General features: G+C 45.8%; 1 protein-coding gene across 1 annotated transcript in view; it reads right to left on the bottom strand.

The window, feature by feature from the left end:
* Positions 1-857: 857 nt before the first annotated feature.
* LOC146809240 (venom peptide SjAPI-like) overlaps positions 858-18,154 on the bottom strand; it is a 27,641-nt gene continuing 10,344 nt past the window's right edge. Inside the window, exons 3-4 of the mRNA XM_085616052.1 lie at positions 13,922-13,957; positions 858-1,317 (exon numbers count right to left, since the gene is read on the bottom strand). Coding sequence (XP_085472178.1) covers positions 944-1,317; positions 13,922-13,957 — 410 coding nt within the window. The 3' untranslated portion in view covers positions 858-943. The remainder of the gene's footprint in view (positions 1,318-13,921; positions 13,958-18,154) is intronic.

Raw genomic sequence — 18,154 nt, 5'->3', positions numbered from 1 at the left:
ACAGAAATGGTTGGAATAGTGGGTGAGGTGTAGAATGTTGTAAGTGGGGTTGGGAGAAGTGTGACTAGTCTTCCACTGATAGTTATTTTTTAACGGTTCTTTCACGAATGATGCTAGGAAAACCCAGGAATGAATGACAGGTGAAAATAACACCAGCAATGGTTTTCTAGATTATTCCGCTAATGCTAAGGTATTTCTATTTTCCATTTATATCCCAAATAAAAAAAGGCAACTGTAGGCACACTATTGCAGAATAAACTATACACCCAACTCGATTGCCTTACATTTACAGGCCACACAAAACTGTACTTCACTGTCAACAGTAAAAGTCTGACCATCCTGCATTTCTACACTTCTTCCAATAAAAAAGGAAATTTCATAATTTCACCAGAGGAAGTGTAATATTGTCTAGAACTAAAATAGAGCAAGTAGCAGCTATTAAAAAGGTTATACTTAGTCTAAAATGCAGGGAAAGAAAATTGTAAATAATGGCAATGATCTATCAACATTATGGATTATGGATGACAGAATGTCAGTTGCTAAACCCTACTCATGTTTAGAACGTCTACTTCCTAAACTTTTCCTCTGTGGGATTAGGACTTCTACTTAAGCCACTGCTCATCTTTTTAAGGAGATATCACCAGTAGGTGGCCTGGGCCAGAAGAGGCTGTCTGTCAGTTTACTCAGATCTGCTGGCCTTGGAAGGTGGCTGAGCATTCCAACCAGTAGCACTACTTTGAGTTTCTTCATTGTACGTCTATGCACACTAGCCGGATTGAATATGCTTCTTAATACTATATTCTATAATACAATGAATATCACACTCGATTTTAATTAGCACGTATAACAGATGCAGCTTCATTTTGTAATCACAAAGGTTTATTGTTATTGTACTAAAGTACACTTTTTAGAACTGATTGGAAGGATCCGTCGAGCTGCAAGTCTAAGCCTTGGGAGGAGGAGGGCAGTCTTTGGGAAGCACACATTTGCCAGCATTTCCAGACCTCACGTAGCCTTTGTTGCATGTGCATCCTGCCACACATGGTGCTGTGCATGCTGCTGCTGCCTGTTTATAATTCTCGCAGGTGAGCGGGCATGGAGAACCACATTCAGAATAGTGAGCATTGGCGGCGCAAGGACATGTACTCTGAGGTACACATCGATCAGAATTCAGGACATATCCTTTTTTGCAGAAGCATCCTGAGACACACAATGTGGCGCACGCCCTGTCACTCCCCATGTTGGTCACTTCCTTGCAGGTGTTCGGACACCTGCTGCCGCAGTCTGTGTACTCCATGTTTTTTTTGCACTTTTTTTCTGCAATGAAAATATGAGGAGAGTTATAGGATTATTATTGACCATATATGAAATGCGACCCAGCAGCCTCACATTCGAACCGGTACCTTTAAAAAAATACTACACATTTTGACCATATATAAAATGCGACCCGTTCTGAAAGGCATCTGCAGCCATATCTTACATCATCTGAAGCACACATACAGGGAATCCCAAAGATGTGTAGTGCAGGCCTGGGCATCATGTGAAATGAAAGTTACCAACAAGTAGACAATAACTGCCAGCAACATTAGAACAGCTGCAGTGAAAAGGCTGCATTGCTCGGAACGAGATATCTTCTGCCCCTGGACTCCCTTCGGACCTAAGGGTTCTTTGGAATGTAGAGTCCTAGTTTGTATCCTAGCTTCAGTATTTGAAAAACACCGCCGCCCCCCTTCCTAAAGCCAGTAGGAGCTTTCCCAAGCCTTCTATACGAACTTCGGAGGAAGCACAGGAAAAACTACCTGCAGACGGATGCTACAGAAATGAAATGCGGGCAAAGCCAATAAGTCGGGCTTTGATGTGGCAATGCATGCAAACAGTATGGCTACGTGTCCGTGTTTGCCTATGTTACATCATCACATGTGTACGTAAATACAGTCTTTACTTTGCTATCACCACCTCTCCTGACAGCACTCCGTGACGTACCTTAGCTCGGTCTGAGCATGAGGCAATTGACAAACTGGGGCAGGGATACATTTCAAAACAGATTGAGTTTATTTGCAATAGGTGGCCTGACAGATAGCCTTCGTGGTCAATTTAATATGATCCTGCAATGGGTGTAGGGACTCAAAGATATTGATGAGCCTTCGATTGTATCTGATATTACTTTTGTTGATTATTAAGTGATCATGTATCCGGGAACAAAGGGTAAGCTGATTCGGAGCCACAATGCAGGGCAAACACGGCTGCTACTCTCCCTCCAAATGACTTTGAAATCCGCACTAAGAAACCCAGCAGCCTCTGAGATACATACGTCTTATGGTTGTTGTGATATCTTACATGTGTTGAATACAGTCAGTGTGTCACTCTGAGCACAGAATGCCATTGTGTTAATAGACTGTTGTCTTAGACTGTCCCAGAGTTCCATACCCTGGCGGTCGGTCTGCTGACCCATCCAGCTGGGGTGTGAATATCATAGCTTTACCTTCAGCATCTCTTTTATCAGTTCATGTGCAGTTATGCCATCTTCGGAGCATACACTAAGGACAGATATCTGACTCTTGTTGAAACGTAGCCAGTAAGCTCCCACGAGGGTAAGAACCCAAGGGTCACATGTATCAAACACTTTTGCATTCACATACGATGCAAATCGATTTTTTCGGCCATTCGAGAATGCAAAATACCCTTTCAAGCTGCATTAAAGGCTTTCTGGTCACAATTTTAGGCAATCACAAAAACAGTGATTACCTAAAATTGCGACTACGAATAGGGAATCCCAAAGCATATGTACCAAGCATTTTTTAAATGCAAACTGTGCATTTAGGAAAATGCTATTACCGTCGACTTGAAGTCAATGGTAACCATGTGCAAACTCTTAAAAATTCACAAAAATGCATTTTTCAAAGTGCCTTTTAGCGCACACATGCCCCTAGCGCATGTGTGTGCTTTACATATTAACATCTTTTTTTGGGGGGGGTGCTAGGGGACCTCAGGCCCCCAGGCACCCTTGGCTTTGAATAACCTAATTTGCAATTACAAATGAGCTGAAACAAAACCATTTGCACCAATGGGCCTTGAACGAATGGAGTAGTATTACCTAATAGCAATTACCTATTTAGTGAATCGCTTTTTTGGTAATATTAAAGAATCGCAAAATCTTTGGCAATCACTTACATACAAAGGGGCAAATGTATAAGCCCCTTACGCCAGATTTGCGCCGCCGTTGCGTCACTTTAGAGACGCAGTGGTGGCGCAATGCCAGCGCCATGCTGCGGTGTATTTACAACGTGATGCATCTATGGAGATGCGTCACGTTGTAAAGCCCTGCGCCACATGTGGGCGTTGCTGCACAGGTGGGGGGGGGCATTCTGGCGCAGGAATGCCTCAGAAAAGTGGCTCAGTGAAATCTACAAGATTTCACCTAGTCACTTTTACGGCCGTGCTGCGTCCAAACCCTGCGCCTGCTTGAAGCAGGCGTAAGGATTGACGCATCATGTTAGGGATAGGGGCACCCCGAGCCTTGCTGGAGCTGCGTCGCGCATGCGACACAACTCCGGCAATGCGCCACCTTTCCGTGGGGGGTATAAAAACGCATCTGCCCATCCGCGCGCCACAGTGCGCCGCATTGTAAATGCGGTGCATCAGTGGTGGCGCACGGGTGGGCAGATGCGTCGCAACTCTTCTGGCGCATCCCTGCTGATTAGCAGAGATGCGCCAGAAGTAGTAGATCTGCCCCAAAGCATTCTGCGATTACCAATTAGCGATTCGGTAAAAATCACTATTTGGCAATCGCAAAATGCTTTTGTGATACATTGGGCCCCTGGTGATGAAAAATGGGCTCTTAGTATTTAAAAAATCTAAGTGCTGCTGACTCTGAAAACTTAGCGCTCTTTCGCCAACGTAGAGCCACTGTTCTGTTTACTCAAGGTTTTCTCAATATTTATTGAGAAAATTAGAGCTTTGGAAGATGGAGAATGGAGAGAAATATGAGTTGACAAGAGGATGTGTTGGAAAGCTACAGAACTGTAAGTGAAAAGGGGTAAAGAAAGAAATGAGGAAGACGCCGTTGGGAATAAGGGTCCAGTAATTGTAATTTGGACATTTTTCATTGGAGGGGGATGAAATTCTGCTGACTGACCCGCTATCCCACTTCATTCTTACCCTCGGACTGTGGCTTAATATCACAGTGCACGCTGTCTGACATGGATGTTGAAGGTGAGGGAAAAATGTAGCAATGTGGGTCAGGGTGAAAGAGCTGAGGAGGAGAGGAAGGGAGAAGAACAAGCATTCGCAAAGCCAAAAGATTTGACATGAACATGATACAGCATGCAAGCATCATCTGTGCATGATGTTTTTGCATGCAATACCCTATCAAAGCCATACATATTTTTTTCACCCAGTGTAGTCTAGGCAATTTATCTATCTTTTAAAGAAAGATTAGCATGTCCGGATATGGTAAAGTTTGGTTTGTCAGCACCGAAGTCTGCATCGAGATATCTAGAGGTAGAAAGAAGTACAGGTGTCACTAGCTGCATCTGTACTTGTAATGTTAAACTCAGTCGCCCTACTCGAATGCCATACTGACTCCTCCTGTTTTCACACACTTCACATGCTCCACAGAATCTTCAAATGAATCCCTAACAACACCAGAAAGACTTTACTCAGGCCCTCGTCAGCACCCGCCTCGACTACAGCAATACCCTCTACGCTGACATCTCCACCCAGTTCCTCAGAGGACTGCAAACCACACAGAACACTGCAGCCAGACTCATCTTTGACCTCCCCAAATGAACCCACATCGCCCCCCACCTGAGTGACCTCCTCTGGCCCCCCATCATAAGAGATGTCACTTCAAGAGCCTCACGCACCCCTTCAAAGCCTCCATGACCTAGGACCTGCTTACCTCAACCAACGACTGAACTCCACCAACACTCTAGACACCTGCGCTCCTACTTACTCGCCCTTGCACAAACACCCCACATCTGTCGCACCCGCAGCAGCGGCTGCTCCTTCTCCTACATTGCTGTCAAGACCTGGAACGACCTCCCCCTCCAGCTCCTTACAGCCCCCTTGCAGACAGACTTCAGATAGAGACTTAAGACATGGTTTTTTGATGCAGACTCAGCGCCCAAATACCGCTAGGGGTGACAGTGTTGCACTTTACAAATGCCGTTTGATTGATTGATTGATACTGATCCAATGGTGTTCATCAGAAGTGCCACAGTGTACAGTGCATCAGAACTTTTATGCTGACTGGAGTCACCGCTGGAAAACGTGTTTTAATTCATGTAAAAAATAGACAGGATGACCACTAAATGCCAGTAGGAGGCTCTTTTAAAGTTTGTTCAAGGTTTGCAAGCACTGAATCTCAAACCCTTGAAAAAAGGAACTGTTTGCAAAAAGTAGAAATTTGCCACCACATTTATATTAGAGGAGTGGATATAAACTTGTGATTCGCTGCAGAAAGTTGTAAATGCTTGATGATGGTCAGAAGGGGACAGATGACCTCCAAACCAGCATCCACAGTTGCAATACCCCACCATTGAAACCTTTGGGTCGCAAAGATAAGATAGAAAGTTGGAAGGGTAATGGGGAACTGGGCAAGACTGGTGATTTAGGTAACAAGGAGAGTGTTAGATTGGTGGATGGGACACTGGCCATAGAGGAAGGTATTTCAAGGAGAGACAAAGAGATAGTTTGGAGGAATGAGGGACCTCAGTCTGTCGTCAATGAAGTATTGAAGGCTGGTGGTACCTGTGCCCTGAGCATCTCTTAGTAGCTAAGGCATTGAATCAGCAGAAGCTACTTGCAATTTTCTGCAGCTGTTTACTTTTCCCTGGGGGGGGGTGGGGGTCCATTTGTCAGAAAACCAATGGCAAAAAATCGTCTGACAGAAAGACAGCGTCCACTCTATTGGATGTATATTTTCTGTTATTAACTCCAGTGTGGGGATATTTTTGTAAACAGTATTTGAAGTACAGTATTTTCATCTGGTACCACACAACAGTGGCACTTCCGAGCTTTGGGGCAGAAAAACATGTCTGCTTATTACAGTGTATGCTGAGCACACAAAATGCCAAGGAAGAAACATAACAGAACAGGGGCCAAATCATGCAAAATAAGCACTTTGAGCACTAAACCAGAACACTGTGAGGATCACAAAACATTTGTGACTGGCGCCATTGCATAGCCTTTGTGGTAAGGTAGTGCAAGCCATAAACACATTTTAACACTATATTATGAGAACAGGACTCCCCAGGTGGTAACATGTCACAAAAACGATTGTCTTCATTTGTTGTGCACATTTCTTGAGTGGTAATATAGTCTGTTGTTTTTTGTGCTGCTGTATTTTTTACCTGGATTTTGTTGTGTTCCACAGCAGTTATGTTGCATTCTGGCTTGTCTGTTTTCTTGTGACGTACCCTGTTATTTTTTAATGGTGTTGTTTTGTTACTTTATATTTGTTTTCTGTTAAGTACTGTAATTTACGTTAGATATGTCAACAAATACTGCTATGTCTACAGACAAAAGCAGTACATACTTCTAAGGTTCCTGGGGAAAGCAATCAATTATCACTGAGTAAGCTGGTAAAATAGTGCTGCTCCAGCTCTGCAACTACTTAAGACGTCAGTGATCCCATGCTGTGGCATATATTTTATCTTAACTTTGTGCTCTTTGTGTTTACTTTATGTGGTACAGCCCACAGTCTCCAGAACAGGTTGGGCGGACTGGTATCTTACATAGTTGAAGAGCTCCAGCAGAGAGTGGAGGAAGAAACAGCTAGAGATGACATTGGAAGAAAGGGCAGAGAAAGGGGATGGAGAAGAGAAAAAAGAAAAAAGAGATAAGAGTTGGAATAAGTGCCCTCAGAGAGATATGTCCTGCTGACCACTCACTGTTTTTACCTCCTCTCCCTTCAGTGTGCACAGATGTGTTTGGTATTTCTGCACACGGCACTCACTTTAAAGGAGAAGGAGGTTCTGGTCTAGTGGAAAGGACCTGGGCCATGTCACACTAAGTAACAGAATAGAACATGACACTTACAATAAGAACAAGTGTGCTACAGATTCTATCTGTTTAATGTTTATGTTGGAAAGGAATCGTTAATAAAGATAATATCTGGTGGTCAATAGTCCTTGAAATACAACTGTAATGTTTTTTCTTCACAGGCATCGTTCCAGACTGAGATGTCGAACTCAGATGGTTTGCTAAAAGACAATGCCGGACCTCAGATGTGTTCCAACTGGTGCTGGACCTCAGATGTGTTCCAACTGGACAGTCCTTCACCAGAAGGACAGTCCACAGCTCTAATGGTCCTTGCAGCTTTGAATATGAATTTTGCATGAAAGCAGGAATGTTGCCCTAGATCCGCCCCATTGGAGTACTGCAAGTCTTGCATCTTTGTCTCCTAAGCATCCACTCATCCTAAAGATTTCTGCATTTTCATTTCAATGGCTGTTCCACTCAGGGCACTCAGGGCACTCAAGCATATTTTTCTCCATTTCTCGCCAGCATGCCTTCACCACAAGAGGATTTTCCCCCACATTATCCAATGTTTTCACAAGAATATCCAATACTAGCAACATCCCTTTCTGACCTTGCACCAGATTATTGGCAGTCCCCTCATTCGAAATGGACTTCTCCCCTCCTCTGTATGTGGCTGGGAGAAATCCTTCTTGCTCTGTTGTTCTTTTCAGCCACCCCCCCACTGTCAGGCATGGCACCAATGTCCATTGAGGGGGGCTTCAGTACACACCATTAATGGAAAACTGCCCCACTCATCACCCATTCTCTGCTGACAAATAAGAGCTGTCTCATTGTAGCAGTCATGCCCCCAGTCAAGCATACTATCTTTTACCTGCAGCATTTATCTGCACCAGCGCTAGGGAGAGGGGAAGATAGCGTCATTCTGTAAATATGGTGCACTCCTGCTCTCTCCTTCTCATGCAGCACAATGCAGCATTTGCAGATGCTGCTCTGCGTGAGCAACTAGTAAATCTGCCTCCCGTTTTTGTGTCTTTGTCAGGCTCGGATCTATGGATAGCATGTGGTTGGGCACTAAACAGATAAAAGCTACATGAGGTGATTTATTGGATCTTGGATGACGTAGGAAATTTGGTTTGGAGACAGCCTTTACAACAGAAGCGTTACAGCGCATACCATTACAATGCATACCGTTAGAACGCGAAAGGCTTGTTGAAAGAGGTAGTAGGTGTTAACTTCAACACCATCCCTAAAGTTGCACACGCTGGAGTTGGAATAGTAAACGATACTATTCCAACTTACCAGCACACCCCTGATAGCATGTCAGGGTAACGGCATGCGTTGTAACATCATACAACCAATTTGGTTATGTGATGACATATACATGCTGTAATTGCCATCTAAGCAAAACCAAAGGGGATGATGGACGGAGTGTTGAACAATGCAAGCACTCACCCCCAGTCAAGTGATCTGGGTTTAATCCACCATCATTCTTTAGCTCACTCCGCCACCATAGTTCAGACATGGCCATATGCAAATCAGTCTGACCCTGTGCCTCATTGGAACAGTCCAGCCCGAACTGCCACTGGAATCACGCTGTCCTGGCTGAAGAGGGGTGAAAGCCTGAAACCAGTCCTAGGATTCTTGTTTCCAGTTCAGTCCAGGGACGACCTGGCTTGGCAGTTCGGGCTGGACTGTTCCCATGAGGCACAGGGTCAAGACTGATTTGCATATGGCTGGATTCAAACTGGAATGGCATGGTGAGCAAAAAAAAAATATGGATTTAGGCCCAGATCTCTGTACTGGGGTGAATGTACGACATTGTTCTGCATTCTGTCCATCAATTGTTGCTTTTGCATTTGTCACCCCGAGTGGGACGGATATGCTCAGACGTGAATCCCGTGCTCTCCATGCCACTAGAATCAAGCTATCCTGGCTGAAGAGGGGTGAAACCCCGAAACCGGTCCTAGGATGCTTGTTTTCATTCTAGTGAGGACCTGGCTTGGCAGTTCGGGCTGGACTGTTCCCATGAGGCACAGGGTCAAGACTGATTTGCATATGGCTGGATTCAAACTGGAATGGCATGGTGAGCAAAAAAACAATGGATTTAGGCCGAGATCTCTGGACTGGGGTGAATGTATGACATTGTTCTGCATTCTGTCCATCAATTGTTGTTTTTGCATTTGTCACCCCGAGTGGGACGGGTATGCTCAGACGTGAGTCCCGTGTTCTCCATGCCACTGGAATCAAGCTATCCTGGCTGAAGAGGGGTGAAACCCTGAAACCGGTCCTAGGATGTTTGTTTCCAGTCCAGGGAGGACCTGGCTTGGCAGTTTGGGCTGGACTGTTCCCATGAGTTACAGGGTCAAGACTGATTTGCATATGGCTGGGATCAAGCTGGAATGGCATGGAGAGCAAAAAAAAACGATGGATTTAGGCCCAGATCTCTGTACTGAGGAGAATGTATGACATTGTTCTGCATTCTGTCCATCAATTGTTGTTTTTGCATTTGTCACCCAGAGTGGGACAGGTATGCTCAGACGTGAGTCTCGTGCTCTCCATGCCACTGCAATCAAGCTATCCTGGCTGACGCGGGGTGAAACCCAGAAAACGGTCCTAGGATGCTTGTTTCCAGTCCAGGGAGGACCTGGCTAGGCAGTTCGGGCTGGACTGTTCCCATGAGGCACAGGGTCAAGACTGATTTGCATATAGCTGGGTTCAAACTGGAATGGCATGGTGAGCAAAAAAAACGATGGATTTAGGCCCAGATCTCTGTACTGGGGTGAATGTATGACATTGTTCTGCATTCTGTCCATCAATTGTTGTTTTTGCAGTTGTCACCCCGAGTGGGACGGGTATGCTCAGAAGTGAGTCCCGTGCTCTCCATGCCACTGGAATCAAGCTATCCTGGCTGAAGACGGGTGAAACCTCGAAACCGGTCCAAGGATGCTTGTTTCCAGTCCAGGGAGGACCTGGCTTGGCAGTTCGGGTTGGACTGTTCCCATGAGGCACAGGGTCAAGACTGATTTGCATATGACTGGGTTCGAACTGGAATGGCATGGTGAGCAAAAAAAAACGATGGATTTAGGCCCAGATCTCTGTACTGGGGTGAATGTATGACATTGTTCTGCATTCTGTCCATCAATTGTTGTTTTTGCATTTGTCACCCAGAGTGGGACAGGTATGCTCAGACGTGAGTCTCGTGCTCTCCATGCCACTGCAATCAAGCTATCCTGGCTGACGCGGGGTGAAACCCAGAAAACGGTCCTAGGATGCTTGTTTCCAGTCCAGGGAGGACCTGGCTAGGCAGTTCGGGCTGGACTGTTCCCATGAGGCACAGGGTCAAGACTGATTTGCATATAGCTGGGTTCAAACTGGAATGGCATGGTGAGCAAAAAAAACGATGGATTTAGGCCCAGATCTCTGTACTGGGGTGAATGTATGACATTGTTCTGCATTCTGTCCATCAATTGTTGTTTTTGCAGTTGTCACCCCGAGTGGGACGGGTATGCTCAGAAGTGAGTCCCGTGCTCTCCATGCCACTGGAATCAAGCTATCCTGGCTGAAGACGGGTGAAACCTCGAAACCGGTCCAAGGATGCTTGTTTCCAGTCCAGGGAGGACCTGGCTTGGCAGTTCGGGTTGGACTGTTCCCATCAGGCACAGGGTCAAGACTGATTTGCATATGACTGGGTTCGAACTGGAATGGCATGGTGAGAAAAAAAACCAATGGATTTAGGCCGAGATCTCTGTACTGGGGTGAATGTATGACATTGTTCTGCATTCCGTCCATCAATTGTTGTTTTTGCATTTGTCACCCCGAGTGGGACGGGTATGCTCAGACGCGAGTCCCGTGCTTTCCATGCCACTGGAATCAAGTTATCCTGGCTGAAGAGGAGTGAGACCCCGAAACCGGTCCTAGGATGCTTGTTTCCAGTCCAGGGAGGACCTGCTTGGCAGTTTGGGCTGGACTGTTCCCATGAGGTACAGGGTCAAGACTGATTTGCATATGGCTGGGTTCAAACTGGAATGGCATGGTGAGCAAAAAAACCGATGGATTTAGGCCCAGATCTCTTTACTGGGGTGAATGTATGACATTGTTCTGCATTCTGTCAATCAATTGTTGTTTTTGCATTTGTCACCCCGAGTGGGACGGGTATGCTCAGACGTGAGTCCCGTGCTCTCCATGCCACTGGAATCAAGCTATCCTGGCTGAAGAGGGGTGAAACCCCGAAACCGGTCCTAGGATGCTTGTTTCCAGTCCAGGGAGGACCTGGCTTGGCAGTTCGGGGTGGACTGTTCCCATGGGGCACAGGGTCAAGACTGATTTGCATATGGCTGGGTTCAAACTGGAATGGCATGGTGAGCAAAAAAAACTATGGATTTAGGCCAAGATCTCTGTACTGGGGTGAATGTATGACATTGTTCTGCATTCTGTCCATCAATTGTTGTTTTTGCAGTTGTCACCTCGAGTGGGACGGGTATGCTCAGACGTGAGTCCCGTGCTGTACATGCCACTGGAATCAAGCTATCCTGGCTGAAGTGGGGTGAAACCCCGAAACCGGTCCTAGGATGCTTGTTTCCAGTCCAGGGAGGACCTGGCTTGGCAGTTTGGGCTGGACTGTGCCCATGAGGCACAGGGTCAAGACTGATTTGCATATGGCTGGGTTCAAACTGGAATGGCATGGTGATCAAAATAAACAATGGATTTAGGCCCAGATCTCTGTACTGGGCTGAATGTATGACATTGTTCTGCATTCTGTCCATCAATTGTTGTTTTTGCAGTTGTCACCCCGAGTGGGACGGGTATGCTCAGACGTGAGTCCCGTGCTCTCCATGCCTCTGGAATCAAGCTATCCTGGCTGAAGAGGGGAGAAACCCCGAAACCGGTCCTAGGATGCTTGTTTCCAGTCCAGGGTGGACCTGGCTTGGCAGTTTGGGCTGGACTGTTCCCATGAGGTACAGGGTCAAGACTGATTTGCATATGGCTGGGTTCAAACTGGAATGGCATGGTGAGCAAAAAAAACCGATGGATTTAGGCCCAGATCTCTGTACTGGGGTGAATGTATGACATTTTTCTGCATTCTGTCCATCAATTGTTGTTTTGCATTTGTCACCCCGAGTGGGCAGGTTTGCTCAGACGTGAGTCCCGTGCTCTCCATGCCACTGCAATCAAGCTATCCTGGCTGAAGAGGGGTGAAACCCCGAAACCGGTCCTAGGATGCTTGTTTCCAGTCCAGGGAGGACCTGGCTTGGCAGTTCGGGCTGGACTGTTCCCATGGGGCACGGGGTCAAGACTTATTTGCATATGGCTGGGTTCAAACTGGAATGGCATGGTGAGCAAAAAAAACGATGGATTTAGGCCCAGATCTCTGTACTGGGGTGAATGTATGACATTGTTCTGCATTCTGTCCATCAATTGTTGTTTTTGCAGTTCTCACCCCGAGTGGGACGGGTATGCTCAGACGTGAGTCTCGTGCTCTCCATGCCACTGGAATCAAGCTATCCTGGCTGAAGAGGGGTGAAAGGGTCAAGACTGATTTGCATATGGTTGGGTTCAAACTGGAATAGCATGGTGAGCAAAAAAACCGATGGATTTAGGCCCAGATCTCTGTACTGGGGTGAATGTATGACATTGTTCTGCATTCTGTCCATCAATTGTTGTTTTTGCATTTGTCACCCCGAGTGGGACGGGTATGCTCAGATGTGAGTCTCGTGCTCTCCATGCCACTGGAATCAAGCTATCCTGGCTGAAGAGGGGTGAAAGGGTCAAGACTGATTTGCATATGGTTGGGTTCAAACTGGAATAGCATGGTGAGCAAAAAAAACGATGGATTTAGGCCCAGATCTCTGTACTCTTTTTGTAATTGCCATCTAACCATTGTTGCAACCTCACAATTGTATATTATTATGTTATCACTGTGATAGCAGTCAATGTATATCTGTTTATATATGTCACGGTTCTGGTTGGCATATTTGCCTCTTTTAACTTCACCATTATTCACATTGTTTACTATTTGCAAATGTTTGGCTATGTTAAAATTCCACCAATGCAATTTATGAACGAGCCTTGAGACCTCTAAGCTGTGGTTTATGCTATGCTCCATGAAAACGTTTATGGGCCTGATTGTGAGTCTGGCGGTCCATGGACTGCCAGACTCATTGTGGCGATCTTCCAGCAGCCCTATTAAAACTAGAGCGGTAGGGCCGCAATTGTCCCACTGTAACCGCCAGGGATAAGAGATCCCAAACGGTGGCGTGGCGGTCTTGAGGCTGCAATATGCTTGACGGAACCACTGTGTCCCGCCAAGCAAATTATGAGACTCCTCTCCACCACGTGTTTCATGGTGGTTTCTACTCCATGAAAACCGTGGCGGAGAGGCAACAAAGGTGGCCCTATAGGGCCCCCTGTTGCCTCAGGGCCATGGGGTGCCTTCAGGGGGCTCATGAGGTGCCCCGCTATGTGCTAGCCCCCCAATACTTGCACGGCATGGACTGCACCAGTCCATGCCGTGCAGGCACTGACTTTGACATCCCTATTGCAATGCCTATTTCATAGTCTTCGCCACGGGTCTGCCAAAGAACCGCCTGCCAGTGACAAAAAAAGTTGTAATGTGGCAGGCGGTGCGCACAAAGCTTTGGCTGTGTGGGAGCAAGGCAGCAGCATGGCGATCAGGCCATAACTCCTCCTGTCTGTCTGTCTTCTCTGCACAATTAATTACAAGTCTGGCCCTAATGTTCTGTGGGTCCTCTAAGGTATAATGGCTCCAACAGGACCACTGGGAAGCCTGAGTGCTATAGGGGAATCCTTGGTTGTAGTAGACAAATATTTGAAAACACAGCCAGCAGGGCAGGTGTTGCCTTGGAGCACAGAAGCACACATTTATAGAAAATACATCCATGTATCTATTCAGAACTTAATGAATTGCTTATCTTCTTACCAACACAGTTTCCAATTGAAAGCGCCGCAGCCAACACTGAGAAGAGAACAGAATTGAAATATGAGCATAATCGGTATTAACACTCTTATACAGTTGCTTTGATGGCATTATTTACAGATTCTCTTTCACTACATATTATGCAAGCACATTAAATGTTTCATAGCTAATGGACATCTTTATCAACCAGCAAAAGGAATAATACATGTAGAACAGATAAACCTGGCACATAACATACATTCACTCAAAACAAACATCTGTTTAATAATCTCAAGCCTAATCCACCAATTTGCAGCACATGTTTGTTTGTGTACTTTGTTTTTCTGTTTCCCCGTCAGTAGAACAGGAAGGCTGCTGTTTGAAAACATTCATAGAGAAAATGAGAATCAAAAAAGCACAAATAACCTAAGCAGAAGTGAGAGGGACAACTTATAAGGCCCCGATCAGGAATTGAAGGGCTACACTGTTTAAATGAAGGCCTTTGTGAAGTGGAAAACCACTGCCTTTGAAAATTATAAGTCCGAATGTTCACCCTTAAGCCTGAATCCTTGCCCGATTATCAGGTTATCCACGTGGGATACTTTTTGAAACAATTAATCTAAATGAGAATTATGTATACTTTCTTAAGGTTACACCAAAAGTAGGACATATGTCCTGCCCACAGTCACAGTTATTAGACAACAACATAATTAGGCAAATTCTCTTGAACCAGCAAATGAATTCTTTGAGTCCACAACTTAATTCTTAGTAGTCCATCATGTAAATGATACCGGATCTGGTGTTTCACGCCCTGAGTTATTGCATCAATGGGAATCATCTCCACTTGCACTTTGTAGGACTCCTCATACCAACTCAGGTATCTAGTGCAGAGAAGCAAATACAATCTTGTGATTGATCAAGACTGGAGCATGATCAAAGCTGAACCTCAATGTCCATCATCCTGTCACTATAGGCATCCTTGGTTTGCTCCTATAGAAACAGTCAAACCTGAAATGCCAGTCAATATCCCAAGTGAACCGGAACATGAACAACTCCAGATGAGTTTTACCCTCAATGAGTGTTGGAAAATAAAAATAAATTGTGGTGTCCCCCCAGATGTTTGCAACCTGCTTTTAAGCCTATTTTTGTTGGCCATATGACTGTGCACTTAATTGCTACCAACTCGTGATAAAGGGTCTGTACTGTCTTTTTTTTAAATTGTAAAATTGGCATACACCTAATTGGCACATTTAATTTGCTTGCAGATCCCTAGCATATGGTACCATGAGTACCTAGGGCCTTTATAATTAAATCCTAAAAGAGAACTACTGCACTTGCGTGTCACGCACAAAAGTAGCACTGTACAACATGTCTACAGGCCTGCCCTGGCAGCCTGTGTGTGCAGTTTAAAACTGCTGTTTCGGCATGGCAAAATAAACCTTTTTCCAGGGCAAATCCTTCCTGTTTAATATTTATAAGTCACTCCTAAGGTAGGCTATAAGTGCCAGTAGGGCAGGGTATATAGTAGGTTAAAAGTAGGACATTTATGATTAACATTTTATATGTCCTTGCAATGAAAAATCTTCAAAGTAGTTTTTCACTGTGGCAAGGATTAATCTCCAATAGAAAAGAACTGAGTTACATTATGACATAATGTATCATGCATGACTTAAGTTTAGGACTGCGTAAAAAAATAAATCAAGGACTCTATTTAATAGTAAATTAGAATCCAACCTAATGGTCAAGTCGAATTTTAAATTACTATTTTTAAAATGCCAGCTTTAGAAGTTGATATTTTTCTGCTTAAGACAAATGTGCCTGTGTTCAGTGTCACCTGACTGTTAATGGCTCTCCAGTGGTGAGATGTGTAGTACTGTTACACGTGGGCAAAGGGCCTTAGGTGTGGGTAGGGGTGTTTCTCTCATGCACAGGATGGCCTGTGGGTTGCACTCAGCCCTTGATTTCATTTTAAAGGGGAACCCGGGGTATGTACCTAGCCCCTTTCTAGCTTCAGAAGAATCCTACCCTATGACTGACAGATGCAGCACATGCCTTGGCCTGCCTGCCCTTTGTCTCTCTAGTTAGATTGGCACCAAAGCCAGTGGGGGGTACAGGAATTGACCAAAACTACTTTAGGGGATGGAACAGTGAGTGCTTCCTTGCTTGCCTTAATTTATTTACCAAGTCTTATAAAGTGCACAGCTGTTTCAAGGAGTGTCCTGATGCTAGAAAAGTAATTGGTAGGACATATCACAACAATGCCTGCGTAAAGATCCAAGTCTTGAGCTGTTTTTCTGAAAGAAGACTCAGAAGAAAATGATTGAAGCCCAAACAGGAGCTTGTTCTATGCATGAGCAGCTAGAAGGGAGAAGAGGCGCTTTCCCTTCCAGCCTGCCTTAGTATCTGCACCAAGGCAAATGAAGCCTGAGCAGAACACAAAGCTATAGAGGGACTATAGTGTTGCAATCTAACTACCAAATATTGAGGTGCAGTCAAAAAAGGCCCTAAGGGCCAGAACCAGAGAATTGTAAAGAATGCACTACTTTACATATAGCCAATGCAAAGAGCTTAAATAAGAGGAGAGTCATGTCTAAAAAGGACGTTTGAGAATGAGTCGAGCAGCGCACTCTTATCAATCTGAGGGGATATTTTCAAAAACGTGTGAAAACTACCGCAAACTTAGCTTAACGCAACTCTTCACATCGCAGTCTGTCGTGGGAAAATAACACTGTGTCACCGTGGTATTCACAAGCCAGTGGTACCATGCGATAGGCCCACTATAACGCAACAAATAAACGCGTTAAAATCAACGCGACGCATCAAAAATGCGAAACACCAACGCGAAAACAGCGGCGATGATGCAAATCGTGATACAAAAATCAGCGAGAACCAGCCACAGGCCTGCAATCCCCACACGACATGCGAGAAAAAGCACTACAAAAGTCGGAAAAAACCACGTACAAAAGCCAAACAACAGCGAAGCACAATGGGAGCAGCCGAAGCAAGTGCAGAGGACAACCAGAACCCCACAAGCCCCCCGGAGGACCAGCCTGGGACCTCGGGGTCAGGGAAGGGCAAGGAGAAGAAGAGCAGGAAGAAGAGGTTCAGTCCATAGGAAAACAGGATCCTCATAACCGAGGTGATAGAACACCATCAACTACTGCTCGTCACCTCCACTGTGTCACTGGCAACTAAAAATGGAATATGGCAGACCATCGTGGACAAGGTGAATGCATTTGGATTGCTGAAGAGGACAACGGAAGAGGTCAAGAGGCACTGGAATGATGTTAAGTGCAAAACCAAGCAGAAACTCACAAACAACCGCAAGGCAGCAATGCAGACTGAAGGTGGGAGCCCAGTGCCACAGGAGGAGCTGGACGAGATGAAGGAAATGGTGTCAACAGTCATCAGTGGGGAGATGGCGGCAGGAGTTGGGGGACTGGACACTGCCCAACAGGACCGGACACAACTGCAACAGGGTGAGTACCGAACAGGGACTAGGGGACGGGGGGAGATGGGCACAATGGCACAAATGCACAATTAAGCATAGCACTGCTGCGGACAAACAATGCCCCAGACCCCCAAATCCCACCAAGAGACCAATGCACCCAAATATGCAACATCCCAGCACTGTAGATGCACCGAAATAAGAGGCGCACCGCATGTAAGGGATAAGGGGCAACCAAATCAGAGCTGCAGGGGCTACACACCCAAATTTCGGGACACACACATCACCTGCAGAGCACATCACCATTGACAACGATGTGGCACAATCCGCAACACATCCACCACAGAACAGAGAACACAACTGGTGTCGCTTGTGTGCCGAAACTGGCCTATCACATGTGGCATAGTAGGGAAATGTGAATTGACAATGTACAAGTACAAACACACATCCGTAATGTTGCCGAAATGTCCACTGTCCCGCACCAAATAGGCAGATCCCCACAAACAGTCACAATGTACACTGTCATGCAGTCTGAATGTAACCATGTACATGTGAACACAATGTTAAACAGCATCCCCCATTCACATTGCAGAGGGAAATTCAACACCTCCTGCAGAGCAGTCCCAACCTCTCTTCTCTGATGACGAAGAGGACCACGACTCCTTTGACTCTGGCGCCCTCCAACAGCTCATGGACCGCCTCCGCAGCCCACTTCCAGGAGCAGGGCAGCCCAGCCCCACCCCCTGCACAGAACAGGACCCCCACAATGAACACTGGCCTTACAATGCAGTGTGTTGGGTTTGCCAGGA

The sequence above is a fragment of the Triturus cristatus genome, chromosome 7, assembly GCF_964204655.1.
Source record: "Triturus cristatus chromosome 7, aTriCri1.1, whole genome shotgun sequence".
NCBI lineage: Eukaryota > Metazoa > Chordata > Amphibia > Caudata > Salamandridae > Triturus > Triturus cristatus.
The sequence above is the reverse complement of the archived record's forward strand: the minus strand, read 5'-3'. Positions and strand labels throughout refer to the sequence as shown.